General features: G+C 42.3%; 1 protein-coding gene across 5 annotated transcripts in view; it reads left to right on the top strand.

Annotated features, from left to right (window-relative positions):
* Window positions 1–24297, top strand: part of Naa35 (N-alpha-acetyltransferase 35) — a 55308-nt gene extending 31011 nt beyond the window's left edge. For 3 of the 5 annotated variants that reach the window (XM_045756746.2, XM_069304813.1, XM_069304811.1), the window contains exon 14: window positions 24094–24297. In XM_045756746.2, the coding sequence (XP_045612702.1) occupies window positions 24094–24282 (189 nt within the window). In that variant the 3' untranslated portion in view covers window positions 24283–24297. Of the gene's footprint in view, window positions 1–2130; window positions 4658–6000; window positions 8286–24093 lie in introns of those variants that run through there. The other 2 variants (XR_006773929.2, XM_045756747.2) reach the window with 2 other exon arrangements.
* Window positions 24298–24685: the final 388 nt, after the last annotated feature.

Here is a 24685-nt window from a genome sequence, read left to right as displayed (position 1 = left end):
GGTTTTGCTACTGAACTCCTTATTGAAGTCATCATGCCCTGGGGGGGGGGGTCTGTTTTCATACAAATGGATGATAGTGGGTTTTTCATTTTTATTTTCCCTATGCTCAATAAACGATCCTAGAAGAAAGATGGACAAAGCTTAAATTACATTATCTAGAAAGGTGAAAAATAGGGGTGACATGGTAGAGGTGTGACTGAATGGACATGATAAAGGGGGGATATTAATAGGCTATTAAAAATATCAACACTGGACAGAACACAAGACAGTGGCTATAAATTGGATAAGTTTTAGATTTAGATCTAAATCATTAAAAAAAAAAATAAGACCTGAGTAAATACTGGTTTGGTAACAGGGGTGAACGCTGAGATGCATGCTAGTTCATGCTCTGTGCTGCGCCCCTTTGTTTCATACAAATACAGTAAGAGATAGTGGATTTCATCAATTTCTATGCTCAATAAGCGATCCTTGGCTGGACACTTTAAATATAAGTAAGGCGAGCAAATAGGTCCTTCTGAATATTGACAGAGTGACATGATTGAATGTATAAATGGAGAGGAGAGGAAAGGAGGGTAATAATTGAGAATAGGTCTACTGCACTTCATCTAATAGTGCTAGTTGATGTTTTGGTTGACATAGATAGGAAATAAATAGGAGATCCAGCAAAAGCCCTTGTGCAATTTCATTTCTTATGTTTAATATGCAATCTTATCTATAAAATGAACTCTGAAAATGGGAAACATTAGGAAAACTAAGTTTAAATATGCTATTTCAGTAAACTAACTTATCCAGGGAAGATGAAGACTGGCCAGCTGATGATGTCATTTGTCCATTAGCGATGCCTATGCATGGGTCAACGGGGGTAACAGAATTTGGATGCGCCAGGAGCCGGCCTTTTAATCCCCTGGAGCGAAATGGCAATGATAGAAAAACACTCTATGCTATGCCTGTCTGTTGGGAAAAAATTGGAGAATACCCCCCCATGCTCTGACCGTCCATGCAGAAATATGGACTGCGCCTATGCCCTCCATCAAAAAACAAAACAAAATGGACCAGCATAGGGGCCATTTGCACTACTTAAGTAGCTGAAAAGGCCTGCAGTGACTGGCCGTTTTCATTTTTTCCTGGTCCGGTCATTGGCGCAGGAGGGTTATCCATTTTTTCCCCAAGGCCGGTCATTGGCGCAGGGGAGGGGGTATCCATTTTTTCCCCAAGGCCGGTCATTGGCGCAGGGGGGTAACCATTTTTCCCCCCAGGCCAGTCATTGACGCATGGCTTTTTCTAAATTTTTTCCCCAGCCGGTCTATGGCCAAAAGTTTTCTCAAATTTCTTTCGAAAACCCTGTCTATGGTCAATGGGTTTCCTCAAATTTTTTTGAAAAGCTGGTACTTGGTCCCTGTCATTTTCGCTCAAGGGGATTAAACAGCCGCTTCCAGTCATCCCAAAATTTTGTTACCCCAGTGACCCTTGCACAGGCATCGCTAATTGTCAATGACGTCACCAGCTAGTTGCTCAGTGTCCCTGCACAGGCACGTTTAAGGGGGATTAAAAAGCCGGTCTTTGGCGCATGTGTTTTCCGTTACCTTGGCGAGTGATTGCTAGCATTCAAGGTCCAGCCATTCATTCAAGGGGATTAAAAAGTCAGTCTATGGCCCGGTCCGTTTTTGTTGCTCCCAGCGAGTGATTGCTCGTCTCCAGATCTTAGCATTTCATTCAAGGGGATTAAAAAGCCGGTCATTTTCAAATATCAATACAGTATTGTCATTTCCTGTGCTGACCTCTTGCTGTTATGGATGTTATTGACTACTTCTGTTTTGACACCCGGGTGTTTGGGAAGGCATACTCTCTCACCCATAGAACTGTGGTACCCGACATTGTGAGCGAGGGGACACTTTTATTGTCAATCCTCGCCTTCGTTGCTGAACCCGATCTCGACGTACTGATGGTTTTTAAGGTGTCGATTGCGGAGCATATACTCACGATGCACCCCTGGGGGTGCCCCTGTCTTGTTGGGTGTCCTATCCTCTAATTGTGGCTCCATGGTGTGGGTGTGGGGTTTCAAGAAGAGTTCATGAATGAAACTGTTACCTGCTCATTATGCCAATGATTGACCCTCTTTTCACTTCCCAGACTCGTGGGGTGGGCGACCAAGCCCCTGAGTTAAGACTGTATTGGAAGATCGAACTCTGTAGCCTCCGCTACATTAGGCCCTGACCTTGTTCCTTCTCGGACTCTCCTGACTGATGTTGACGACTGACAGATCAGGACTACACACAGCCCTCAGATGTGGATATGGCAGATGATGAGAGTAGACATGCTGGTGCCACGTGGGTAAGGCGTAGTCTGTCATCCATACCTCCTCGCCCACACTAGACACCACTTTGCACTCAACCACATACAGTAGTTCATGTGGTTGAGTGCAAGATCTCTGCAAGATGATGATGTTTTAGACAACGAGTCTGAGGAAGATGAATCATTTTCTGGTTTTAGTGATTTATAATCAGAGAATAGTTTTGCTGTCGCTAGTGCCAGTGGAATGCGTGGTGTTAACGAGGGACGTTTTATCGCATCAGCAGCATTTGGCCCAGCCAAGCGCCACCTCATGGCACCACACGGGGACAGACATGAACAAAACCCCTCATTGTCAAGTAATTTTCCCTCATCATTACTTCCCATTCCTACTGTTGCTAGACGGGCTTCAGCTCCTGGTCCATGGATTCCTCGCTGTGGTGCTGCTGTTGCCTCTCAGAAGACACCAAGTGTTTTATGTGGAGTGATGGGAAGATTTTGTCCCAGAAATTCCCACCTTTGACAATACAGATGTTGGGATTACAGACCTTTTCCCTGATACAGGTAATGATATACGTATGTTAAATTGACTACTTTGCCGTATATTTTGATGAGCTGCTAATGGAACATATTGTTCGGGAAACAAACAAATATGCGGCTGATCTCATTGATGAAGAGCTATCGGATTTTTCAGGATTACAGTGTTGGAAAGATAAGACTGTAGGTGAAAAGTATGTGTTTTTGGCAGTGTGTATGTTGCTGAAGCATTGTGTCAAATATGTAATCAACCATTACTGGAGCAAAGACCAGACTGTTCCAACACCATTGTTCGGGAAATATATGTCTCGAGACAGATTTGTGATACACCTCAGGTGTCTTCAATTTGCAAGTAATGAAGACGAGACAGAGGATGATAGGCTTTGGAGGGCAAGGCACGTCCTGAATGAATTTGTTGGAAAGTTCAGAGATTTCTACGTACGGGCTCAGAAGCTGGTGATTGATGAACCCCTTGTGCTTTTCAAAGGACGTGCCATTTGTCAGAGTACAAATTCTTTGTACTCTGTGACTGTAAACCAGGAATTGTTACACATGATGATGTATTTGGGTACAAATGTAGACATTCGTGCTAATGACAAACATGGTTTCTCAGGTAGTGTGGTGAGGTCACTGCTTGTGCCATGACTGAACAAGGGCCACATATTATTCACAGATAACTATTATATGTCCCCTTGCTACCTAGGTTCTTTCTTGATAATAGAACTGGAGTGTGTCGCACAGTGAAGGCAAAACGAAGGGAAATGCCTGTGTTTGACACTATGTAGGTTGGTGATTGCGCGCTAAGAAAAGCTGGTGGAATGCTTTCAGTGCGCGGGAAAGACAGGCGTGAAGTGAACATGTTGACAAGCTGTTCACAATGGTACAATGCTGAACAGTGGCAAGGTGAACAATTGCACGAAACAACCATTATATAAACCAGATTTAGTTTTGGACTATAACATCAACATGCATTTGGTGGATAAATGTGATATGATGGTGGGGGGCAGTCGAGTGTGTACGGAAAACAGTGAAGTGGATCAAGAAGATTTTTTCCACCTTGTTGACGTAATAATGCTGAACAGTTACATTACTATATGTATCTTGTGAAAACAGGATACATAAACCAAATTTCTGTTCGTTTAGTTTTACTGTAGTGACACAACTACTGGAAAAGTTTGGCAAACCAATTACTGGCATACCAAGGCCCATTGTGAGCCCAGTATTGCACCATGCTTCCACACCCATGCTCACTTTCAAGAAGGCCTTTCTTGCACACAAAATATGGTATTTACCACCAACTGGAAAGCATGCAGTAGGCCAGTGTGAGTGCATTGTGTGTAAGACCACACAAAAGAACCCACCAAAACAAAAATTGGTCCTAACATGGTGCTCAGCGAGTAAGGTCCCTTTGTGCTATGTCAAGTGTTTCGACGAGTATCACAGTCTCCAGGACTTCTAAATGTCCAATAATGGTGCAAAAACATGTACATGTTGAGTGAATGTATATATTGAAACCATGTTCATAATACTGTACATTTTATATTTCCTGAAAAGTAAAACATTTTTGTGCACATACATGTGACACTAATATGTGAGTGTATTGAATAAGTTGTATTATAATGCAACATCACTTGACTATATATTTTACGATACTAGTGAAAAAATTATTGTAAAATAGTCCATAGATACTGTAAATAATGCCGTAAAAATAAATTCGCTGCAACTCGGGCTGCTTGAACACCGTGCATGCGACACTCCCGGGACGCACCATGCTTGAGCGACAAAGATCTGTGACGTCATTGGCCAAGTTCTCGGCTCATTTACGTCATTGGTAAGTACAATTAAATTTTTTTTATTTTTCCCGTGCTCAGGGGACACAATGAACACTTTTATAAGATGAAAAAAATTAGAATTTTTGTTTGTGTTGCACCTGGTGGTGTTGAATGCCATTAATCACCGAGTAACAGAAGGGTTAATGGAGCGCCGCCCTGCTCCTTATTGTCCGAACTGCATTGCCCCTCTTACGGTCATGCATATCCTTGTTGAATGTCCTGACTTCCAGGATGTGCGTGAATCTTCCTTCCAGACTGTCCCTCGTGGTCACCTGTCCCTCAATGGTATCCTTTGTGAATCGGATGCCTTTGATGTTTTTCGCCTTGTGTGCTTTTGTTCTCGTATTGGCATCCTTAGTGATATTTAGCGCTTTTTGAATATTCAGCACTTTTGACGGTGCTACATAGCCTCCAGGAATTTAAACATAATACAGGGTAAAAAAAAAAAAAAATCAAATCTGCCTATAGTAGGAAATCAGCATGTAAAGGATTTGGGAAAAAGGATGTCTGACAACCTAACGTTTAGGGAGCATAACCAAATATTGCGTCAGCCAGAAAACAGGTAGGACGGATTACGAGAACTTTCAAATCCAGGGATCCAATCATAATGGTTGTACTCTACAAATCACTTGTGCTGTCCCGTCTTGAGTACTGCTCAGTACTTACTTACTCCTTCAGAGCAGGAGAGTGTGCTGAAATAGAGGGAGTACAGAGAACATGTACGGCATACATAGACGCAACAAAGCACCTAAATTATTGGGATAGTCTCAAAGCTCTCCAAATGTACTAAATAGAAAGGAGACAAGAGAGATATCAAATATCTCATGGAAAATGGAACTGGAGGGCCAGGTCCCAAATCTACACAGTAAAGTAACATCATATTGGAGTGACTGATACGGAAGAAAATGCAGAATTGAACCAGTGAAGAGCAGGGGTGTCATAAGCACAATCGGAGAACACTGTATAAACATCAGAGGCCCACGGTTATTCAACATCCAACGAGTATAAGAAATATTGCAGGAACAACCGTGGACATCTTAAAGAGAAAACTAGATAGTTTTCTTCAAGGGGTGCCGAACCAAACAGGCTGTGGTGGTTATGTGAGCCTGCAGGCTGCTCCAAGCCTGGTGGACCAAGCTCTCAAAAGTCAAGCCTGTCCTTGGGCCAGGCTTGGGGAGTAGAACAACTCCCAAAACCCCACCAAGCGGGTATCACCGGCTTGGTGCCTTCTTTTGATAATTATTTACTACATTGTATTGTTTAGAATTATTGTAGTGATGTGGCATTGGTATTTATGTAATATAGTACTATACGATATAACAAAAAAATAATTTTTCCACAGGTGCAACAGCTTCTGAAAGTAGTCAAAACAAACTTTGTTGTCATGAAGCTTTTGGAGGGTGGCCATAAGGCTGATGACCCAACTCGACCCCAATTTGACTTCACAACCCACCCGTGCTTTCCAATTATCAAGATTTAGCAGAAGGCTGTTAGGAAGAGGCCTCCAAAGGATCTCCTCCCAATACATGAGCATGAGGAAGTTAGATAAATTGGGTTGATAATTATCATCAATACCTTTAGTAAATTAATTATAAAGTGAAACTCCAGTAATATGCAGTGGCAGAATAAAGCAGCCCATCCTCCTATTTTGGCAGTACTTATAGTGACGATGAGGACCATAATACATATATCGACGAACAATACAATTAGAAAGTAGAAATTGGACATACAAAATTTGGACAAACCAGAAAAGATTTTCTATTTGTTGCAAAGACACTCTAAACTAACCTACCCTAATCTTCTGAGGCCTAATACACACAATCTGAGGTCTAATACAGTGCATCTGTGTGCTATACTAGGCCTTGGATTATTTAAGTTTGTTTTTTAGCCTTATTTTTTTTTTTTTACTCAATAAAGTGAATAATGTAGTACAAAATTCCACTAATTCCTTAGCAAGTCAATGTTTGTACTATGGTGCACATAATTACAAAAAGTACTATCTAAACTGGAGGATGAGTTGCATAAAGCATTATTACAATACACTGTATTACAACAAAAATTACCTTTTTGTATTTTAAGGAAATATCCATTCAAAAAAATATATGGTCATCTAAATAAATAAAAGTTAGCATTTTATGAAACAATATATTTTTTCAAAATATATTATGTATAATACAGTACATCATAATGTATTGCATTTTAATACTGTACCTTATAATACATATGTACCATATTATTGTATTCACAGTATACAGCACAGTAATGTATGTACCATAGGGATTGAATTGTACACTCGAAGTTACAGTAAGATTGGAAAGTCAGCTAAACACACACACTGCAAGTGAGGCAGATTTAGAGAGTACAGTGCACTATATTCATTGAGCAAATCAGTAGAAGCAATGTTGAGGATTTGAAGAACCTACACACTGGGTACTCCCAAGCATTTTCCCTAAACAACTTGGCCATTACATGCTAAAAGCAATGCAACCTGGGATTCAACTGAATCCTCTAGGGGTCCTGAGGCTTTCATTGAAGACCAGTCAGGGTTTCACATATTGTCATCATGCACTCTGGTTGTGGTACAAGAGTTCTACCTCCAATGCTTCTCTTTAAATGCACAAAGTTGTCATTTAGGGTGTATACTTGAGAGTACCCAGTGTGCAGGTTCAAATATTTATCATGGCTTCTACCGATTTTCTCATTGATAAATCATGTTTGTGATTTCTTTGGCAGTATATTCATTATAATGGCATAGGTTAACAAGCAACACCTGAAGGCATTTTTGACGAATTTATTGATTCTTGCCCAGTGCATCCTCCTAGGTCTACCTAGGTATTTGTATTCTCTTGCACTTTGGTAATATGCCTGGTTCATAAACAGATTTATCTTTTTTTTTTTTTTTAGGATGGGGGTGTGCTGTATCTATTACTTAAGTGTATGTTACTCAGTTTTAATATAACAAAAATTAGCACTATGTAAGGCTTAGAACACAACTCGTATGCCAGAGTTTTACTGTGTTCTTCTCCACAGATTGTGTCTAACAACAAAGGTTGTTAGACACAACCTTTACAATTTTACAAGAATCTTTCAGGAAATTAATACTTGAATAATAATGTGATAACATTGCAATTAATACACTATTTGTCAAAAGTATGCACCGCCTGCATGACGCCATATATATATATACGTATGGCAAAAGAAGTTTTGTGGGTGAAATGATATTAATCAGAAGTCTGCAGCTGCTCCGTGACTTCACAGCATCTGTTAGCTGCCAGTAGGTACCTCCAGGCTTTCATGGCAAGTGGTTGTGTGCCGCATCTTTCTCTGCCACCTTGTTTCATGCACATTTTAGTGGTGCTTGGGGTGTTACATTGTTCTTATGGCACCTACCAAGGAACTAAGTAAAGATACCATTGCTTAGATCATTACTTTAAAGGATTCAGGTCACAAAACTGAGGAAATATGTCTGTTGATTGGTGTGGCTAAGTCAATGGTGAGAAAGTATTGCGCGCGGTTCCAGGAGAAAAACAGCGGGGAGAATGTTCAACTCGCTTCCACTGCACATAAGGGGCATAACTGACTGACTTCTCACAGTGTGCAAGAGAGAACTTGATAAACACCTCCAAAGGATACCTGATCAACCGGGCTGTGAGCAGATGCATCCAACAGCCTGGTTGACCGGATCAACCACCAAAAGGATTGGTCAGAGCACCCCCCTCCCTTTCTGGCCCGTTGTCGTCGTGAGGGGGCTTGGTGGGCGGCTGCCGGAGTGTGATGTTCCTTAAGACAGTCCTCTGTCCTTTTGTAGCCTTGTGCTCCTGCTGCTGTCCTCTCTAATTCTATTGGACACATTTTCCTTTTGTTTTGTTTTTCTCCCCCCCCCCCCCCTCTTCTCCTTTCTCGTTGTCATTTCCCGCTGACCTTGTGCCTGTTTTGATCATTCTTTTGGCCTTCTTTTGTTTTGACGCCCGGGTGTTTGAGGAGGCATACTCTTGCACCCGTAGAACTGTAGTACCCACCATCTCGAGTGAGGGGAACCTTTTATTGTCAATCCCCCTTTCGTCACTGAACTCAATCTCGATGGACTGACAGTGCTTAAGGTGGCGTTTGTGGGGCGTATACTCCCGACACACCCCCTAGGGAGCCCCGGCATGATCGGCGATAGCTTCTTGTTGGGTGTCCTGCCTCTAATTGTGGCTCCATGGTGGGTGTGGGGGCACATTCGTGAATGAAAGTGTTACTTCTTGTCTTTGTCTGTGAATGTTCCTCTTGTACTGTCTCAGGCTCGTGGGGTGGGCGACCAAGCCCCCGAGTCGGACTGTATTGGAAGACTGGACTCTGTAGCCCCCCGCTGCATTGGGCCCTGACCTTGCTCCTTCTTTGACCCTCATGACTACTCCCCTCCCTACTCTGTGGTTGGGTCGAGCCACAAGCCCACAGTCCCCTGGCACCCCGTCCCCTGGTACGGCTCAGTCTCTCATTGTGACTACTGCACCTTTTAACCTCTCTCTCTCTCTCTCTCTCTCTGGGAATTCTCAATGCCGTCCGCGCCACGACCGCACTCGCTCGATTCCTTCCCGTCCTGATGCGTATCAAGCCTTGTTTGGTCCCGCTTCGTGTTGCCAAATACTTTGATCTCCTCCCTCTTGATTCTACTCCTCCTGACAATTTCTCCCTCCATAGGCATCTTGTTGATTCCGTAGATGCCTCTTGTTACCTTCAACCCCCCACCTGTCTTGGTACACGTGTTGTTGCTGCTCCTTCTCAGGATGCAGCCTCCCGCTTGGCTGCCTTATCCTGCCTTGAGGAGACCCCTGTTCAGGTCTCCAAGAACGCTTGGTTGAATGCCAGTGTTGGCGCTATTCTCCCTCCCCATGTTGCAACCAGTGTTCGAAATCTACAGGACTGCCACGATGATATTCGGCATATTCTCGAACCCCAGGGCCATTCTGTCCTCCAGGTAGACACGTTTACTCGTCCCCCTCGTGGTCGTTGCCGTCTGCCCCTTCGGGTTGTGAAGATTACCTTTGATGGTAGGACTCTTCTGCCCTCTTGTCATTCTTGCTGGTGCCAGGTCCTCTGTCCTGTACATTCCCTCTCCTCAGCTCTAATAAGTGCTGGAGGTTTGGGCATGGAGTCCTCCACTGCTCCAGTACTGTCTCTCTCTGTCCTGTGTGTGGGGACGAGGGTCACTCTAAGTCAGAGTGCATTTCTCCATGGTTTTTCCATGGGAAACTGCTCCAGCAAGGTTGCGTATTGGCCACACACACTTAACTCACGGTCACTTAATGGAGCGCCGCCCTGCTCCTTATTGTCAAAGTTGCATTGTCCCTCTTACAGTCATGCATATCCTTGTTAAATGTCCTGACTTCCAGGATAAGCGTGTGTTTTGCTTTCCGACCATCCCTCGCGGTCACTTGTTCCTCGATAGAATTTTTGGTGAATCGAAAACTTTTGGTATTGTTCGCCTTGTGCGTTTCTGTTCTCTTATTGCTTCCTTGGTGATATTTAGCGCCTTCTGATTATTCCGCACTTTTGATGGTGCTACATAGCCTTCCCGGTTTGGTGCCTTCTTTTGATAATTACTTGCTTATCCCAAGGGTCCATATTATCTCCCACATCTGTTCCAAGAGCTCAAGAAATCAAAGGCAAAATGGAATGTAGTACACAGGTTTGGTCAATCAGATGGAAGTGTGTTTAATGCTATCATCAAAATATTGCATTGTATTGGTAGGTATTGGAAATGTGGATTACTAATGCTAGTTGAATACAGAGTGCCTCATAAAACTTTTACTCTATTTGAGAATTAGACTTAAAAGTAATTTCTCATCATGGAAGTTTAATTATTCACAAAAAATAATGCCTATAGAACGTTGTCTTGATAATTTGATTATTAATTGGTTAGTTCAGCAGTATAGATAAATACTGTACTGTATAGATATAAAGGTTATATAGCATTATATTGGAATTCCAAATATGAATCGGATATGTTGTTTTCATGGTGAACCATTATTATTATTATTTATTCTTGTACGGTATATTAATTTGATTAGTAGTATTGTTTGTACAGTATTAGTATTATTTATTACATTAGTGTACTATCATCATTATATTATAATTATAGGTTAGGATCAAATAAATAAATTCACTTGTGTATTTGTGTGTGTAATTTAAGGATTTGAACTACACCAAGACTTTTGCACTCTCCTGGGTGGATTATCAAGGTCTGAGTATATGGTTTGGACAAGACTTAATATAACAATGATGCACTCAGGAGTGTGTGAAAGACTTTGTGTAGTTCAAATCTTTACATAAAATGCATAAATACATAAGTTTGGGTTTTTTATCCTATATTATTGTCTGTGATAAAAAATTACTGTATCATTACTTATTATTATAGGTTCTAAAATAAATTATTTGTATCAGGCTTACTGTACCACTAACATCAATTAACAAACAATAAACAGTCAATTGTCAATTGTTACATCAGCCATAGGTAATAAAACATGTCAAGGTACTTCTCTGGGAATAGGACATTGTGCAAGATGGACTAGAGCTTTGCACACCAAGTGGATGGTAATACATTTTGTAAAATTTACTAGTTTGTAGTATTTCATAAACTGCCTTTTTTGTAATACATCTGCTTTGAGCAGACTTTGTAAACCTTAAAATATCTATTATATAATTGACACAACTGCATAATTGATTTGGATAGATAGTCTAATAAGTGTCTTTATATTATGTAGGTATATAATAGGGTTTTCTGTGGGTTGCCCCATCGGCTCCCTGAAGTTATCTTACTGATCAAGTGCCATACTACTTGAGTGTCATCACTTGGAGCTCTTTGCAAGTCTACCGGGGACCACGAGCCAGAAACTGGCCCTCTCAGCGAGGCGAAGAAAGCAATGGTCTATGAGCACTTTACATGTAAAGTATGTCATACTTGCCATTGACCGCAAAAGAATCCAGAAAGGTAGGTGAATAAAAACAGACTACTGTGTGGTTGAAAATTGCAAGCTATGCTCCTCACAAGCCCAAAACAACTTCCCCAGAATGCAAACAAACAAACAAGCAAAATTTTATCCATCTAGCCCCCCCTGCTCATTAGCTCCACCCTCAGCAGGGTGGAGGGGGAGCTGGCCTGAGTAAGTCAGGCCACCACCATCCAGTTCTTTGACTGATGTAGTCGTGCAAGGTGGTTGCTGTTGCTCTGGCTCCATGTTTCTTTTTTTTGGTGTTTCGTCCTTGCAGCAGTGTTATGAAACAGGTGTGTGCATGTTGCCAGGAGTTTCGAGTACTGGAGTAGCATGCACCTAGCGCCACCTTCCCTAGATGCTGGTAGGGCACACTGTGGCTAGCGCAGCCTGCATTACTGTCTTGCGGCGGCTGATGTTTCTCTCTGGCTGCTAGTTTGCTTGTAAGATTTCAGGGTTTTTCCTTTTTCATTTTGGCATTTTAGTATGTTGCAGTGGTGGTTTGCCCAGCGCCTTATTAGACTTAGTCTAGGTTGTGGTGGTGGTCCTCCAAGGTTGCCCTTGAGGTTTCACAACTGCTACTTGTAGTCAGTTTGCCTGCTTTAGACAGGGTTTACCAGCTTAGCTGGCCCCAGTACCTGGGCTTCCCATAGGGCTTATTCACTCTGCAGGTCCTGGAAAACCCCTGTGGGCTCAGTCGTACCATGGTACTTCTTCCGAGTGTACTCTCGCCTTGGGCGAATTTGAGGGTTGTCTTTGAGGAACATACAGGCGCCCAAAGGTAGACCTCTTCACGTCAGCATGGTTTCAGTGTTTCCCATTGTATGTGGCACCATTCTCCAACTGTGAGTTTCTCGTGGTGGATGCTTTTCGACACGACTCGTTGCATTGGGGGTTCCTGTACTTTTTTACCCCAGTCCAGTTGTTGCTCTGATTAGTTGGAATCCGTTTTTTTTGGGGGTGGGGGTGGGGGGTGGGGGTGGGGGAAGAGTTCTTCGTGGTGGCCGGCCCAGCCTTGGTTTCAGGCGCTGCTTGCTTGGTGTCCAAATCCGGGCGCGTTTCTGCGGCTCCGCCTCTTTTAGGTGGTCGGGCCAGTGAGGTACCTCATTGGTTCAACTTCCTCCTCCATGTTGTGTGTCTTGTATTTCTGCACATGTGTATTGCCATTTGTTTGGTCTGACAGTGTGGGGCTCCTCTGCTGTTTTTTCTGACCACACTTATATGTGTCGGCTTCCTCCGGAGGCTAACATCTTCACAGCAGAACTTTATGCTGTTGTCTATGCTCTTCGTCTCCTGCTTTTTCGGTGCAATCCTTCTTTGTGGTGGTAGTTGACTCGTAGTGCCCTCGTGGCTTTGGGGTCCTTTAATATGGTTCACCCAGTGGTCATCGAGATTCAACATTGGCTGTTTCTTATCTCCAGTAAATTTTAAGTCAGTAGAGTTTTGCTGGGTTCCCAGCCATGTTGGTGTCTCTTTAAATGAGCGAGCAGATGCTGCCGCTAAGGAAGCTATCCGCACTTGTCCCATCTCCTGTAAAGGTATTCCTCATTCCGACATTTTCCCAGTTAATCATTCCTCCATCCTTGCCCGTTGGCAGGGTTGTTGGTCTTCTATTACTGGTAACAAACTGAGTACTCTTAAGTCCAAGTAATACTTCTTTAAGAATTGTTATTTGTGAGGACCCACAAATGGGTCGTGTGTCCCTGTGGCCTTCCTCCTACCCCCGTAACTGGCGGTGGGAAACGGCTCTGGCTGGGTTACGTATTGGTCATACACGTTTAACTCACGGTCACTTAATGGAGCGCCACCCTGCTCCTTATTGTCCAAATTGCATTGTTCCTCTTACGGTCATGCACATTCTTGTTGAATGTCCTGACTTCCAGGACAAGCGTGTGTTTTGCTTTCTGACCGTCCCTCGCGATCAAGTGTCCCTCGATAGAATTCTTGGTGAATCTGATACTTTTGATATCGTTTGTCTTATGCATTTCTGTTCTCGTATTGGCATCCTTGGTGATATTTAGTGCCCTCTGATTACTCTGCACATTTGGTTGTGCTACATAGCCTTCCCGGTTTGGTGCCTTTTTTTGATAATTACTTACTTGTTTGGTGACCAGGTGGCTTCTTACATGGTGTCCCACTTGCGGTTTACACATCAGCGACAGTGTGAAGTTTCTTGTTTTTTTTTTTTTCTCCTTTTTCTTTCTCTTCGTCAGGTTTCATCAGTGTTAACCAGGTTTTTTGTCCTCTCTCTCTCTTGGTTTTTCTTGGTTTTCTCTTGCCGGATACTGTTGCTTCGTGTCGTGCGGCGTTGGCAAAGCTGCTGCAGCTTGCGTTTGCTTGCGTTATGGGGTGGATGTCACTTTTTGCTCCGTTAAGCTAGCTTTTTCATGCGTTTTCACCTCCGGCCTGCTCATGCACTGCCTGAGCCTTCATGGTCTTTGGATTGGGATCTTTCCTTTTTTCTTCACCTTGATTTATGGTGGTTTCTTCGGTTCGTGCTTGTTTTTGGTGGGTCGTTTTCTTCGTTTTCAGCCTGCTCCTTTTTTTCTGGAGAAGGAAATAGTGGGCTTCCATAGGGGTCCGTTGATTATGGATGTTTGGTTGATTTGGCTGGGGGTGCATCAGGTGCTGTGTCCGATAACGGCTTTATGCCATTACTTGTGGGCCATTGGTTCTGTGTCGGTGGCCGTGATCTGGGTTGATCAGGTTTCCATGGTTCTCTGTTACAGGGCTAATGTGTGTCGGGTTGTTCACAGTATCTTTGTCTAGCCGGCCTGTGGTCTACCCCCTCGTGACCATGATGTTCGAAGTACTGGTATGCCACTCTTTCGGTTGTTTTAGATGGTTTTCGGGCTCTGGGGTTTGGGGGTTGTTGATGGTCTTTGCTGCAAGGTCTTGTGTTCCTCCCGGGCCCTCTGTGGCTTTGTTGCTTTGGGGCTATTGTAGCACCCGGCTATCTTTGTTGGGTTGTTCTGCGGGGCTGCTGCCTCCCAGGTTCTTCCCTGTTTTCTTTCTCTGTGGGTAGTTAGCTTCAGGGAGCCAACGGGGGCTACTCACAGAAAACCAGCGTTGAATGTAATAAAATGCCAGTTTCTGGGCGAGTCCCAGAGGCTTCCTGACGCCCTCCCTCCGGTTTGTTGTTTTCATCATTCAAAGAACTGGATGATGGCGGCCAGACTTACCCAGGCCAGCTTCCCATCCTCCCTGCGGGGTATGGAGCTAACGAGCGGAGGGTTAGTTGGACGAAGTTTTACTTGTTTGTTTGCTTTCTGTGGGGGCTTTCTTTTACGTTTGTGAGGACGTAGCTCACAATTTTCAACCAGACAGTGGTCTGTTTTGATGCGCCTTCTTTTCTGTGTCCTTCCCCAGTTGATGGCAAGTATGACATACTTTACATGTAAAGTGCTCATAGGCCATTGCTTCTTTCGCCTCATGGTTCCTAGTAGATTTACAAAGCACTCAATCAAGCAGGATGGCATTTGATCAGTAAGATAGCTTCAGGGAGCCTCCGGGGCTCACTAAGAAACTGGCGTTTCATTACATTCAACGCTGGTTTTATTTTAAGTTTTGTGCATTCTTTCTCATTTTAATAATACCTCTCTGTGCCTCAGTAACAATAAGTTGCATCATTCTATTTTAAACAGCTTTTGAATTTGCAAAGTGTCCCATTCTCTGTGATACAACTTTCTTGGAGATTTGCATATATTTAAAGTCTTGAAGAATTGTGTATATATATATATTGTAGTAAGATATTCTATAATGAAACAATTTTGATACATTTGTAGAATTTTCATTTAGGTAAAATGATTAATAAGTGGTTATTATAGTTAAAGAAGATTGTGGCAGCCCATTGGCATGAGAGCTGTACTTGTGTAGCATTATATATAATAGTAAATCTACCTGGTAGGAAAAACTTGTATCAACACCATAACAATTGCATCATATAATGTAGTTGCTTTGGTGTGTAAAAATGCCATGCTGCATTCACCTTGGTGTAAAAGATGGTGTGCTGCAACATTCACCTTGGTGTAAAAGATGGTGTGCTGCAACATTCACCTTGGTGTAAAAGATGGTGTGCTGCAACATTCACCTTGGTGTAAAAGATGGTGTGCTGCAACATTCACCTTGGTGTAAAAGGTGGTGTGCTGCAACATTCACCTTGGTGTAAAAGGTGGTGTGCTGCAACATTCACCTTGGTGTAAAAGATGGTGTGCTGCAACATTCACCTTGGTGTAAAAGATGGTGTGCTGCAACATTCACCTTGGTGTAAAAGGTGGTGTGCTGCAACATTCACCTTGGTGTAATAGGTGGTGTGCTGCAACATTCACCTTGGTGTAAAAGATGGTGTGCTGCAACATTCACCTTGGTGTAAAAGATGGTGTGCTGCAACATTCACCTTGGTGTAAAAGGTGGTGTGCTGCAACATTCACCTTGGTGTAAAAGATGGTGTGCTGCAACATTCACCTTGGTGTAAAAGATGGTGTGCTGCAACATTCACCTTGGTGTAAAAGATGGTGTGCTGCAACATTCACCTTGGTGTAAAAGATGGTGTGCTGTGTTCCTAAAAGAGGTGACCCAGTTTAGAGCATGGATGCCAAATAAATTTAGCTAAGTATATGTCAAGGCAATCATGTAACTGCTTACTCTTCTTTTAGTGATCTCTTGCCACTTTATGTATCCATGTCTGGGATGATGTAACCTGATAGTGATCAACACTAAATATATCAGTTTTATTTCGATACCCAGATACATTATTGCTGGAATCAAAGGCCAAAGTAGTCAGTATTTTTTTAACATTTGTTATTTTGTATGTAATGTGACGGTAAAGCGTTGGTGTTCGGCTGTTTCAAAAGCTGGGGGCAGGGCCTCGTCACATAACAAAAAAAAAAGAGAAGTTTGTCCTTTCGTCTGTGGTAAGGTAATGGGAAGACACACAAAACACAAAGTATATAAACAATGAAATTTTAATTACTCTAGAAAACAAGACATGAATAAAGACAATCTCATAAAATTCAGAACAGGTCAACAAACAAAACAACATGAATAATTACTGGTAATGAAAAGTTACTCTAAGACAAGAATGCAAGTTAAAATAAATCAAATAAGTGAGGTGCTGGAATACTGGCTTCAAGCTGCCACCTCCCTTAGTACACGAAAGCCAAGGCTTAGTCTACTAGCGAGAGATGTCAACTCCAAGGAGCACAGAGATATTCTGAGGAGTACGGCGTGCTGCTGCCCAGACGTCGACTCTTGGTGGTGGCGTGAGTGCAGGTGCGGCGAGACACCAGCCAATCAGCAACAGGCAGGCGGAGAATGAGCAGTTTGCTGGTTACGGCGGGCTGTAGCTGGTGTGTCAGGGTGTGCATGGTACGATTTGCTTCCTGGGCAAAACGTTTGGCGATACTGGTGGACGTATCTTCAATATAGTATCTTGTACTTGAACGACGTAAATGTGTAGGGAAGAGCAGGCTCAATCTCTCTTGAAAGAGATTATCGTCACAGTATACTTAAATTTTTGTTTTTTTAGCAACTAATAAAATGTTCAGAAAAACTAAATCCAGTTTGTCAGAGGACATTAAATCTAAGAATTTATAATAAAAGGCTTAAATTTAGAAATAATCTTCTCACGGGAGCTCGATGAATGAGTATGAATTGTAATATATATATACTGTATATATATGTATATGTGTGTAGTGCAGGTTACTGCAACATTTAACTTGATGAATATAAAGTTTTGCTTAGTTTTGTATATACTCTACAGTACAATATATCAGCTAGCTCATGTCTTGTGAGATAACTGTGGGAACAGAAAAGAAATTGTTTTATTTTCTGTAAAGAAAAGTGGATTTGTTTAATTTTTATATTGTAGTGAAATGTTCATTCAACGCTGGGTTATCACCAATGTGTTTTTAATTTTTTATATGAAACAAAATTAAATTGAACTATTTTTTCTTTCTGCGAAGGCTCCTCAGTGGCTCACTGTTGCTCGTCATCTGCTTAGCTCCTCACGCATCCAGTCATACCAGGCTCTTACAAGTCTTTAATAGTCTACTGGGGATCAGAAGCCCAAACCTGATCTCCATCACAAAGGCACGGAGTTCCCTTTTTTCTTCTCCATGGTGAAATAGTAATGGGGACCCACTGTGGAACCCCAAAAGCAAGCATTAAATGTAATGAAACGTCTCTTTCTAGTGGGTCCTTAATGTCTCCCTGGACCCTTCCTTTCCCTTTTCAGGTGAAAAGGGAAAAGGAGGGTCCCTTTCAGGTGGTGAGCAGCATCAATTTATTGAACCTGGTTGGATGACTGAGGTGCTGCACTGGCCAATCTGGGAGCTACTGGTGTTGCCACCTGGTGATAGGTCATTCACCCTCTAGTAGCAACAACCTAACTACTGTGGTCTCATTTTCTGGGTTCCTTTGATTTGCCTTGCTGTTGACCATTTTGTTTTACTGTACCTTTCTGGTGGCTGATTTCTCGGTGAGAGTGATAAAGGAACCCCTGCTCTCTGCACCTTTGTGAGGAGGCCAGGTTTTGGCCTCTAGTCGGCTGTTAATGACTCGCAAGGATTTGATTTGGCGAGCTAACCAGGTGGCTAACAATAGAGAGCCACTGAGGATCCACCAGAAAGAGGTGTTTCATTACACTCAAAACTTTGTTTTTTTGCACAGGTTGAAAGCAAGACATTTTCTTACAAGATATGTATTAAATAAATGCAAAATATTAAAACATTAAGTTTTTATATCCAAGGTATAATGAAACCATGGTGCCACTGTAAAAGGGTTAAGGCAAGACTATAGTCATAAAAAAATAATAAGTGAATCCAGCATATGTATCACTTTATTCATTTAAAAGTTTAGGAAGCTCTTGTAAGCAGCCTAGAACTTAAATACTATTGTAACTTTGAGGATAATTGTCTTAAATATCATCTTGGTATACTGTAGTTATGATATTTTATTATGTTACGTCATTTGTATATGTACAGTGGTTGGTTTGAAAACGACCAATAAGAATTTGAAGATATTGGAAATAATTAGTTCATCATTTGTGTTCCAAATACCTTTGAATGATCATTTGAGTATTGTAATAAATTATCATTGAATTTATACATGATACAAAAGACACAAATTGTAGTCATAACAATTCTGGATAATACATCATTTCTAGTCTCATAATTTCACATACAATAGTAACATTTTCATACTTTCAGAAGCAGTTTTAATAACGGTATTTTAATTTGTGTTTGAATATGTGATGGAATGTTAAATGTTGTATATATGCCAAAACTGCATAATGGAGAAATTATTACCGCTGTACTTAATACTTAATAAGTACAGTATTTAACTTGATTTAAAATGTATAATTAACTAGTTTCCTTTACTCTAGTTTTTATGATTTTTTTTCTTAACCTGTTGGAAATTACTTGCACAAATGCACACATTATTTTATGGACTAATGTAATGTGCCTGTGTGTCTAATGTCCAAACAGTTTGTAATAGCCATTATAACCTTAACCATTTTGAAAAGTGTTGTGTGTTATACCATTTGGTATTATGATATCTCTTGTATATTGCACAGGATGTTATTAATTTTGGAATCGGAGTAAATAGTAATTACTGAGGTCAAGTATTTTATTTTTAAGACAATTTATCATGATGAGTCACAGTAACATGGCTGAAGATATCATGTCCAAGCCACACATCAGAAAGTGAAGAAATGATGTTTCGGTCTGTCCTGGATGGACTAAAACTTTATAACATTTTTATTTTCTGATGTGTGGTTTGGACATATACTGTATGAATGATATATAGTTATCATACCAATGCATTCTAAAATTACACGAATCTTGAAATGTATCATTAAAGTGTAATAGAAATTGCACAATTATACTTGTGCTGTTTAATTCAAGATATAACAATGTTGGCTAAAATGAGCAAATAGGACAAGCAGCTAAAATATGTAAATTTGAGTAAATGAGTAGATATTCAAATTTGTGGTAGTCGTGAGTTACTGTCTCATGAATCATTATAGAACAAGTGCCTGTTACCCGGAGAGAGGTGTGTTCTGGATGTATACTATTAGTCTCATGCCTATGAAAATTTGTAAATAGTTAGCTTCTATGTAATTGTATTAGACAACACAGTAATACACAAGCTATATTTTAGAAAGGGCAAATATTTTAGAAAGTGTTCTCAGAAAGCTTAAAAATGAGATGCTGTGTGTGTACTGTGTCGATCACGAAAGTGAGAGGCCTTTTTTAATATACGGTTTACTACTTTGAGTGCAGCCATTAATGAGATATTTAATGTATTTCATGATTAGGACTTGGTACACCAGAAATTTGTTAATGTTACAGGAGGGATTCTATATGCCACTTCCTTGTACGTACATACCTACTCGATGACCTTGTAGATATGGTATAAAAGATGGATATTCAAACATGCTTTCATATCTCAAAAGCACATTTCATTCGCTTCCATAGATACAGTTAATGATGGAGAGAGGAATAATTAGCTCTGCTCAATAATAAAATATTCACTGTAAAGCCATATATATATATATCTATATATCTCTCTCTATCTCTATCTCTATCTCTATCTCTATCTCTATCTCTCTCTCTCTCTCTCTCTCTATCTCTCTCCATCTCTCTCCCCCCCTCCCTCCCTCCCCCCTCCCTCCCTCGCTCCCTCGCTCCCTCGCTCCCTCGCTCCCTCGCTCCCTCCCTCCCCCTCCCTCCCTCGCTCCCTCCCTCCCTCCCTCGCTCCCTCCCTCCCTCGCTCCCTCCCTCCCTCCCTCCCTCGCTCCCTCCCTCCCCCTCCCTCCCTCCCACCCTCCAGTTGTGTGAAATGCTAAATGAATAGTTCCAAAATGTGTTTGTACAAAATTTCAGAGCCGGACCAATTCCAGAGCACTCCATAGAATACATAGATGTATCTCGAGACGAAGTGGGAAAAATTGCTCATGGGGCTAGGAGGAAATAAAGCGGGTGATCCCGATGAAGTTTCAGCTTGGGTGCGAGAATGTGCAACTGAGCTGAGCATTCCATTCCAATTAATATTCCAGACATTCTTTTGCACAGGAATCTTAGCAGATATGGAAAAAAGGCAAACTTGGTACCAATCTATAAAAGTGGTAGTAGAGAGGAAACTAAAGTATAGACCCGTATCATTAACAAGCGTGGTAGTTCAAACACTAGAAAAAATAGTCAAATGAGTAGAAGACCTAGAGAGTAATGACATAATGGACAGAACAGACAGTATGGTATTTTCGAACAGGAAGGTCCTGTGTAACAAATCATCTTTGTTTTTATGGTAGAGCTACAAAGTTATTACAGGAAAAAAGTGGTTGGGTTGACTGTTTATCGGGACCTAAAAAAAAAATGCTTTTGATTGTCTCCACATAAACGGCTGTCCTGGAAACGAACATGTTGGAGGGGGGTGACAGGGAGACTTCCGACATGTATGAAAAAATGGCATGAGGGCTGTAATCAGACATTGTAGCTGACTGGAGAAGTGTTACTAGTGGAGTACCTCAGGATTCAGTTCTTGCACCAGTAATGTAAGTCCAGTCCACCATGGACTCACTATAGCCTTGCTTCTTTGAACTTTTGTTCTGAGTAGCTGAATCTAAAAGAACAACGTTCGTCTACATAAACAATCTACCAGAAGGAATACAGAATTATGTGAACATGTTTGCAGATGAAGCTTAGATACTGGGGAACATAGAAGACGCAGACGATTGCAATGCCTTTAAAATTGATCTAGATAAAATAAGTGCTTGGAGTGTCAAGTGGAAAATGGAATTCAATTTGTATAAATGCCATGTTATGAACTGTGGAATCTGAGAAAATAGACCCCACACAACTTACAAGTTTGTTAAAAGGAATTACAGAACTAATAAAGAGTAGTCACTTGTCATTCACAGTGAGAAGGGTGTTTAGCTGGAGCTCCGATTGTAGTAACATTATCATAGCAATAATGGAAGGTGTAGTGAAGACACTGATGAATCTAGTTGGAGCTCTGAGGACAGAATTGGATTCCCTACGGAATCCAACGAAGGTGGTACGAAAGCTGAAACAATATCAAGAAGAAACAAAGGAGGCGACTGGTATTAAAAAGACCTCGTCTTGGCAAGTTGTAAAGGACAGTGGCCTTAAGAAGGCTGGCCAAGCCGCCTACTGATGTCCTAAGGACCTCTAACGCATTTGCCGTGTTGGAGGAAGAGTTCTGTGGTGAGCTTACAGTTCGTTAAAAAGGCAAAGCAACGAAGCGCAGGTACCTCAAAGTGCTCAAAAGGTAAAGGAAGGAACTAAGTGAATTTTGGTTGTGGGAGATTCCCAGGTGAGGTATTTTAGACAGAACGTTTTGTGCCAGAGACAGGGGGAACAGGTTAAAGGTTTGCTATCCGGGAGCTGGAATTGGTGATATTGTTGGCAACATGAATGATATTATGACTGGAAATGGGAACAAACCCATTATTTGTATTAATGCAAGTGGTAATGATGTTGGACGAGTTAGGAGTGAGGAACTGATACAGAGGTTTAAGGCAGCCATATAATTAGTTAAGAGCAAGGGAGGAATCCTGATCATATGTGGCATTCTTCCAAGAAAGGGAGTTGGAAATGAATGGTTGTCGAGGGCACTTGGTGTCAATTGCCGGCTGGAAAGATATAGCAAACCAAATGTAATATCTTTCATAGATAACTGGGAACACTTCTATGGAAGAAATGAAATGTATACCCCGGGGGCCACCAAACTTAAGACAGGATGGAAGCAAAGCACCTATGGGATGAAATATATAGAGCATCTAAGTCTAGCAGTATTTGTGTCATGGGTGACTTTAATTTTAGTGGAATAAATTGGTTTAACAGAACAGGAAATAATGAAGCAGAAGATTTTCTAGAATTAATTGACGATTGCTTTCTTACGCAACACATTAAGGAACCAACGCGGGGAAATAATATTTTAGATTTAGTGTTAACTAACAAGGAAACAAATTAATGACATCGAAATTGGGATTGGGTGGTTATAGATAGGAGCTGCCTCGTATGGGCCAATAGGCCTTCTGCAGTTACCTTTATTCTTATGTTCTTATGAAACAGCACGGGGGAGACATCTCCCGTCACGCAGGATGCAGTCGCACCTCAACAGATCTCCAGTATCAGCTAATGATACTGGTAATGGTTCAAAAGTCTCCGTGGTGTAGTGGTAAGACACTCGCCTGGCGTTCCGCGAGCGCTATGTCATGGGTTCGTATCCTGGCCGGGGAGGATTTACTGGGCGCAATTCCTTAACTGTAGCCTCTGTTTAACGCAACAGTAAAATGTGTACTTGGATGAAAAAACGATTCTTCGCGGCAGGGGATCGTATTCCAGGGACCTGCCCGAAACGCTACGCGTACTAGTGGCTCTACAAGAATGTAACAACTCTTGTATATATCTCAAAAAAAAAAAAAAAAAAGGGGGGGGGGCCACCACTTCCGGGCTATTGGATTCGCTGCTCTGCTACCGGAGGGCGCTGACGTTCGACCCGGGCTGTCAGTGTTGACCTGTAGCTGCTGCGTGGTGGTCGTCTTGTTGACGGTGTGGTGCGGCCATTGGCCGGGGCCTGGAGGGTGTTATGGCATCGGCTAGCGGTGGCCGTGTTCGTCGGGTCGACACCGCCCGGCTTGATTTCTCAGCGTCTGTTGACTGGCCCTTGGTGGAGGTTGCCCTTATGGACGTTCTGAAAGTGGAGTACCCTGATCTCTACGGTTTAGAGAAGCTTTCTCCTACCCGGGTGGCGGTGACGTTCTCCTCGGCGAGTGTGTATCAACTGTCTGTGCGCCGCTGGGGTGCGCGGACGCATGTACTTCCGGATTCTGCTGTGACGGTGGAGGTCTCAGATCCGTGGGGACCCCTGACGTTTGTAAGTGTCCATGGTGCGCCGGTGCAGTTTCCGAGGATGAGCTGTGTGCTGCGTTCCGTCGGTATGATGAAGTGGTGGGGCACCGTCATACCTGTCTGCATAGTGGGCGCCTGAAGGGGCTCCGTATGGGTGCGCGTACTTTGCGCATGCGGCTCTCTGGGCTATTCCCTCTCGGGTGGCTGTGTGTGCTCCCTGCACCTGTGAGGTGGGTCAGGTTCTGTCAATACGAACCCCACAACTGATGGCACCTTGTAGTTTGGCACTATATCAGTATAGTACGTAGCTTCAGGGAGCCACTAAGGGCTTTCCCTTGAAAAAATAGGTTGTGGAAATAATAACTCAAATAGTAGTTATATCATCTAAGACTAGCCGGTGTGGAACTGTTCCAGGTCTAAAACAGACTTACTTGTTCATCCACACCTTAATCTCTGAACCATTTAGGTTTAAGGTGTTCCACTCAATACAATAATTTAGTGATGTTTGCAATGCTGGACAGTTCTTAGAATTATGATACTGAGGATATAACAGTTAATGTGTTTCTTTTTTCTCCTATGCAGGAACGCAATGTGGAGGTGTTATTCTGCTACGAGGCCTATGATGTAGTAGTTCTCATGCAGCTACGGGAATTCACTAACAGGAAAATTGTTTCTGTAGAGAAAGAAATGCGTCAGGATAAAGAAGCAGTTGATTGCGAAGGAAGTAAGAAACTTAACAACTTTTGTATAACTTTTCTAACTGGCTGCTAAGAAAACATAGAAAAACATTGTTTGAGTTTTTATTCATTCTTTGGTGAAAATTTAAAAAAAAATTTCTGATATTACTGCTAATTCCTTTCTGGCGGGCCAAAATCGCGCGATTTAAGCCACTAGCGGCCAAAAATCGTGCAAATTTCGCCGCTAGCGGCCAAAAATCGTGTGAATTTCGCCGCTAGCGGCCAAAAATCGCGCGATTTTAACCGCTAGCGGCCAGAAAATATGCGGTTTTTGCAGCTGGCGGGCAAAAATAGCGCGATTTTCGCCGCTACCGGCCAAAAACCGCGCGATTTTCGCCGCTAGCGGGCAAAAACCATGCGATTTTCGCCGCTGGCGGGCAAAAATCGCGATTTTCGCCGCTACCGGCCAAAAATAAAGCCATTTTCGCCGCTAGCTG

This window comes from Procambarus clarkii, chromosome 53 (genome assembly GCF_040958095.1).
Source record: "Procambarus clarkii isolate CNS0578487 chromosome 53, FALCON_Pclarkii_2.0, whole genome shotgun sequence".
NCBI classification, from domain to species: Eukaryota; Metazoa; Arthropoda; class Malacostraca; order Decapoda; family Cambaridae; genus Procambarus; species Procambarus clarkii.
Note: the sequence above shows the minus strand (reverse complement) of the source record. Positions and strands in the feature narration are given on the sequence as shown.